Source organism: Gastrolobium bilobum, unplaced genomic scaffold (assembly GCF_033153095.1).
Source record: "Gastrolobium bilobum isolate Gb01-03AN ecotype WA unplaced genomic scaffold, APGP_CSIRO_Gbil_v1 utg40918, whole genome shotgun sequence".
NCBI classification, from domain to species: domain Eukaryota; kingdom Viridiplantae; phylum Streptophyta; class Magnoliopsida; order Fabales; family Fabaceae; genus Gastrolobium; species Gastrolobium bilobum.
In genome coordinates, this window is record NW_026900135.1 from 83,863 (window position 1) to 90,585 (window position 6,723).

At 35.0% G+C, this 6,723-nt stretch overlaps 1 protein-coding gene across 1 annotated transcript; it reads left to right on the forward strand.

Annotated features, from left to right (window-relative positions):
* The first annotated feature begins 1,234 nt into the window (after positions 1-1,234).
* LOC133295465 (nicotinamide adenine dinucleotide transporter 1, chloroplastic-like) lies at positions 1,235-5,975 on the forward strand. The gene is given in 10 exon segments (XM_061494304.1): positions 1,235-1,579; positions 1,699-1,794; positions 2,008-2,114; positions 3,126-3,174; positions 3,285-3,394; positions 3,969-4,063; positions 4,162-4,250; positions 4,331-4,425; positions 5,440-5,640; positions 5,642-5,975. Coding segments are annotated over 10 exon segments (954 nt in total). The 5' UTR covers positions 1,235-1,503; the 3' UTR covers positions 5,678-5,975.
* The last annotated feature ends 748 nt before the right edge of the window (positions 5,976-6,723 follow it).

The window sequence follows — 6,723 nt, forward strand, 5'->3', positions numbered from 1 at the left end:
TTTTAAAGAAGATATATGTATATTTTTTAATTTTGGTAAATTTTATAAATTATTTCATCTATTTTATTTAAAATTATGATTTTAATTTTTTAATATTTTTTTAAAAAATTAGCTTGTACGTAAATAAGTGATAAATAGTTTTAAAATATTTTTAAAATTTATATTATAAAATATATTTTTATCTATTCATGTTATATCCGGATATTATCTAGTTCACTTCAAATATATATCAATATAAAATAATAATACTATTTAATACGCAACAAACACAAAATATGATATGTCTTATCCAAAGACTTTTATGATAAGAGTTTTATTTTTCTTGTCCTTATCCTATTTTTTTATCAATTTAATCCTAAAATATATTCAAACTTAAATTTCTTTAATTTGGTTTTTCACATTTTTTCAGACGAATCAAAACGATACTTTTACATTCTTCTTTCCTTTATGAAACCCCAATGTAATGGAAACGCAGCGCCTCCAAAACAACCTATAATTAAATAGTTATCATTTATGACAAATAATATCAAAGCTACAATTAATAATTTAACAATGTTTTACTAGTTCAAGTGAAAGGAGATGGAGTTCTTTAAATACGTGATTTGATTTGATTTAATTTAATTTTAGAACTTATATTATATGCATAAAGTAATACCGATTAAAAAAAGTTTGAAAATATCTTCTTATGTGAAAAAAAAATATGATAGTCATGTACGAAGATCACAACCAAAGTTGTTAAAATTGAGATTTTAAGTAAAATCGGAAGGTGATTAATAAATTGTAAAACGTAAAATCGTAATGTAAAAAATCGTAAAAACGTAAAAACGTTTGGAATATTGATAAAATCGTTTTGATGAAGAAAAATCATAAAAACGTAAAATCGTAGTAATAAATTGAGATTTTAACAACTACAATCACAACTATACAAAGGTAAATGAACTGTTATGATTTTCTAACTACCTATTTTAATATTTTTCTCTCCTTTTTTATTATTATTTATTTATTTTTATATAGTTATGATTCTTCACATGACATCATGACGTGAACTTTAATCGTGAAAGATCTAGATCCAAAATATTTTCACATTCGAGGTGGATCGTGTCACGTAAATTAATTTCTTACTTACTGATATTTCGGAAAACTAATAAATAAAACGGCGGGTCCCACCTATCGCGGCGAATAGTCAGGGTGGCGAACTGATGATAGGTGCTAGATAATCGGCGTCGATTTTAAAAACACTATCTTGTCGTTTTGGTGATTGAAAGTTAAACGATCTCGCTTAGCTTCGATCTCATTGAACCCTATTCTTGTTTATCTCCTTCCCCTAAATACCAAAAACCAGAGAAGAGAATTTCAATCCCTAATAAAGTTTCGTCTCGAAACGAGACTCCATGCGACTCTGGTTCTCCCCCTTCGCCCTCTCCACAGAGGACTTGTTTGATTTCGCTTCTAAACTCGTAGTTTCTTTTCAGCATACGGATACTCTTGCACAATTCACCGATCATGTCCTTCGATTCACATGCCCCTAATCCCTACCCCAAGGGTCTCCTCTGCAATGCCGGCGCTGGTGCTGCCGCTGGTATACCAATTTCTTTTCATCCTTTTCTTCTATGCATCCTTTTATTCATAGAAACACTTTTAATCATAGAAAATCGTTTATTCATACTTTTAAAAAAAAAAAAAAAAAAATTGATGCAGGAGTTATTGCTGCTACGTTTGTGTGTCCTTTAGATGTTATCAAAACTCGGTTTCAGGTTCATGGAACGCCTCAGCTCGCTAATGGAAGTGTTAAAGGTATGCGCTGACTTGTGTGCTTCTTATGTTGATATAGTATAAACCTTTTTACTATGAAAAAACCAACACAATGGAGACTGCCCTGTAAGTTACTTATACAAAGTACTTTCTTTTTACTATCTTAGTTTTAAAGTTTGATTCATCATTCTTAGATTTGTTAATATATGGAAACGGACTGAAAACATTTTAAAAACTTGGTGTTTCTGTCATCAGGCAGTGTTATAGTTGGTAGTTTGGAACAAATATTTCACAAGGAGGGATTGCGTGGCATGTACCGTGGGCTAGCCCCAACTGTGCTGGCCTTACTTCCAAACTGGGCGGTGCGTTCACTTCTTGCTTCTTGCTGATGTCTGTTTGTACGCATTATTTTTCCTGATGAACTACTTATGAAAAAAGACGACTGTAGGCTTAAAAGTTAAAACTGGTGGACTGAAAAGGTTTGGCACACGCGTAAAAGAAAGGGTGATTTGTAGCCAATAGAATGGTGTTTAAAGAGTCCATTGGTGACTGATTGTGTGCTGTGAGTAATACCTGCAAAATATGGTATATGGGGTTTGATGGTTTCTGAGGTAGGTTTAACCAATCATCAACTAGGTTTGTGTAGGAATGCTATTGGATTGGGGTATCGGCAGACTATAAAACAAGAGAAAAGAGATTAATGTTGATAAGTAGAAATTCACCTAGATATCACACCTAGATTACATGATTGGTATGATTGCATCACACAATCAAGAACGGAGCAATCTGACTGCAATAATTTGTATAACTGGTCTTTCTTTATTATTTAATAGTTGAGTACATCACTTAAGTAGGACAAGTCAAAATTTAGGACGAAATACCAGTAAGGCCCAAGTTGATAAATCTGCTACTAATAAACAAAATGAATGACCCAATTAAGTAAACAAGGAATAGCTCACAAACTATAGCACGTATACTGATCAGGCTAAATACCTAACTTTAAGACACCAATGGAAAATTACTAATATACCCTTGGACCAAACAATATAATATTAACCAAAGTAGCACTAGTTGACTGCATAATAAACCTGATAAATCTAAATAGTTATGATTCTGTAGAGCTATAAGTATTACCATCAGCACTAATGTTTAATTTAAAACCAAACTAATGAGATCTTTTGATTTTTAACCTTATGCCTTTTGTATTTTCTTGCTGCCTAATCAATGTAACTTACTATTGGATAATGTATTTTGTTGTCCACTACATATCTCTGTATGATACTGGCGTTCAGTCTGTCTACAGTCTTTTTGTGAAGCAGAATACTGTTCTATTATATTAATATTCTAAAATGTATCAATTTGTTACTATGCAGGTCTATTTTACAATGTATGAGCAGCTCAAGAGCCTACTTTGTTCTGATGGTTAGTTTATTGTTGATTACTTTTGTTTTGAGCTTGCTAACTTGCTGTTTTTGTGTTTGTGTATTAATTTGTGACATGTGCAAATTATAATAGCTATGGTACATATGCAGATGAAAGCCATCATCTCTCATTTGGAGCTAACATGTTAGCTGCTTCAGGTGCTGGAGCTGCCACTACCATTGCTACAAATCCACTCTGGGTTGTCAAGACTAGACTCCAAGTGTGTTTCTTTTCGGTTCATGCTGAAACTTATGTTATCATCGATTTGCTTATGCTATCAACCTATCATATATAATTGACATGATTAATGAGTGCATTAAAGCTTCAAACATATTCAATTAGTTGTTTATTAAGTTTAAAAACTCTTTTGATGTATCTTTTATCATTAGTGTCTTGGAAGTAGATATATTAGAATTTTATTATCTTTTTGGCATACCACTACTAGAACTATGTCTTCATCAGATGAGAAGGCAACAAAGGCATCATAAATTTGACTTAGTTTGCTGGCTTTGAGTATAACATCCATGCAAGATGACAACTTTCTGACTGGGAAAAAAATGAACTCATAAACCTGCTGGTTTTTATGTTTTTGCCTTGGGTGGATCATGTTATCCCTTTAGGAGCAGGGATATATGGTCGTTGAACAGATTGCTATTATAAGAATACTAGTGTTCCTATAAGTATTCAAGGATGTATGTACGTTAAAACTACAGGACTTACTTTACCCTGCTTATCATCAGTGCGTGTGTGCATGTATATTCTGCACAATAAGTTTGCTTCCTTTGTTACTGCAGACCCAGGGAATGAGACCTGGTATTGTGCCATATAGGAGCACACTATCTGCTTTGAAGAGAATTGCTCATGAGGAGGGCATCCGAGGGCTATACAGGTTGGCGTTGCTTATCATTAAAGTAACATCATGGTTAATGTATAATGCTATATAATTAATAATTTATTGACATCTGAAATATCCTTTATTATAAACAGTGGCCTTGTACCTGCTCTGGCTGGTATCAGTCATGTTGCCATACAGTTTCCAACATATGAGAAAATTAAATTTTATTTGGCGAAACAAGGTATTTAATGCCAGTTCTAGTTTGTTGCAACCGCTTGAAAGTTTTTGCGGTCAGTTAATTTGATCATTGTTTTGTATCAGATAACACAGCAATTGATAAGCTCGGTGTTCGTGATGTTGCAATTGCCTCATCAGTCTCCAAAGTTTTCGCATCCACACTAACATATCCTCATGAGGTATGTTGCCGAAAGATTGACTTAGTTTAGTTGAAGATATTCATGCCTAATCATGGATACTCATACTCCTTGTTGTTTAGCCTTGTGAATTTAATCACTTTGCCATTTCTAGAATCCATAATCAGGAATCCATTAGAATAAGGAACAGTGTATCCATTAGAATCACTTTGCCATTTTCAGGGGTACCATGACTGATACAGGGGTACCATAATCAGGAATCCATTAGAATAAGGAACAGTCTCCAAAGTTCCAACCGTCGAGCAGGGAGTGTCACCATGTAAAATGCTATACAGGGGTACCAATCCTCCATTAGGGGGCGAAGCTACCAACCCAAGAGTCTTACCGGAATGCCTTGGCTATGTATATAACCGTATTGTTTTTTTACCCTGGAGGATGTAATCATACTTCTTGCATATGTGGATCCCTACAATTCAAGCAATGGGATCCCGAAATAAGGTTATGGGGGCTGAAATTCACCTTGAGGACAAGTTGAAAGGTTTTTTTTTGGGGGGGGGGGGGGGAGAGTATTGATACTGTACGACAAAAAATATGGAAGAATACATCTGAGGAAGAGGTGTAGGGGATTAGAAGACCCATGTGCACAGCATATGTTATAATTAAAGGGTGAGTCAGTATTGGGGGAATGGAGGGAAAGTTGGTTAGAGGAGTCACATTATTTGCAATCAATTTGTTATATATAGAGAGGGGAAGACTGAAGAAGAATCATCTTTGCAAAGTATTGGGATCCTTTTGGATATTAGGAGAGAACCTTGAGCCTCTCGAATTGCTCAGGAATATCCTTATTTTCTTTTATTTTAATGTGTTAGTTCTTCATTGCTTGTAATTTGTCTGTTTGTATCGCAGTTTTATTGTTAATGCAAGAGTCATACTGTTTTCTTTTTAATTCTCTTATTTCTCTGGGTTGATCCCTATCAGAAGGATTCATGAATTCCTCATTTCCATTCTTTGGGGTGTATCAGAAAGTAACGAATGGTTTTGTATTTTTGTTTGCAGGTTGTTCGTTCTAGATTGCAAGAACAAGGGCACCACTCAGAGAAGCGGTACTCTGGTATGACTGACTGCATTAGAAAGGTATTTCAACAAGAGGGGCTTCCTGGTTTTTACCGCGGGTGTGCCACCAATCTCCTGAGGACAACCCCAGCTGCTGTAATCACATTCACCAGCTTTGAAATGATGCACCGTTTTCTTGTTTCACTTTTTTCCTTCTGACCCACAGCCACACATTTTGTGATGATGGAGCATGGTGGTTGTCTATAATCTGCAGCAGTAGAATGGTTCCAAAACGTAAGCTAGTCCAGCCAACTAATCTTTTTTTTGGTGATTAAGATCCTATTCTTTGCGATTCTTAATTGTTATGTATGGTAGATTTCCACATCATTTGAACCAAAATTTAGTCGTTTTCCCCCGTCAAACCCTGCAAATTAATTGATTTTGGTGGTGGTGGACGGAGGTCTTAATGTATATTGGAAAGTGATAATGACGATAAAGATGTTAGTGTTACAACGTGGCGTTGTTTATTTTATTTTGAATCTGCTGAATAATCAGATCCTGTTAAACATTCGCAACCTCAATCTTTGCTTCGCATCTCATGCATCTAGGATCCCGGAATATTGGTTCATAGGCCCATTACTTACAATATCAATCATCAAACTCGTGTTCCTTAGCGAGTTAAAGTTGTACAGATAGGGCGCATGTTAATGAGTGGTAAAATCGATTGCATATATTTTTTTGGCTGTCAAAAACTGCTAAATATATTAATACATAATCTGATGATGCAGTCGCTGCCCCTTTAGCATTATAATTCATTATTCACTAACTAATCTATCCTCTCCCCTCCCCTCTTTTTTCCGTTCTCTACGAGAAAACGAAATTCAATTTAGTTAATGGTATGTATGCACATTTACTCATCTACGGTTAATATTTGATTGACGTGGATCAAGCATTTTATATTTAGTTAAATGTCACAAAGATGTTCCGACTTTCCAATATTTTCCCTAGGCTGGAATATTACTACTAGGAAATAAAATCACGACTTTGAGGTCTCTGGTCGCACAGGGGCACCTCTGGTACAACTCAGCACTTTTGTTGCTGAAATACTCGGTGGTGGGCTGTTATGTGCCCCTTTTGGGAGGTTCTGAATGTGACCCCTTATCGTCATGCCCCAGAAAGGCGTAGAGGAGAGGAGCAAACCCAATACCTTAAGGACTAGTAGGCCCCGGTTAAACTTAGGTTGAACGCAACCACCCTATATCTATATATATATATATATATATATAT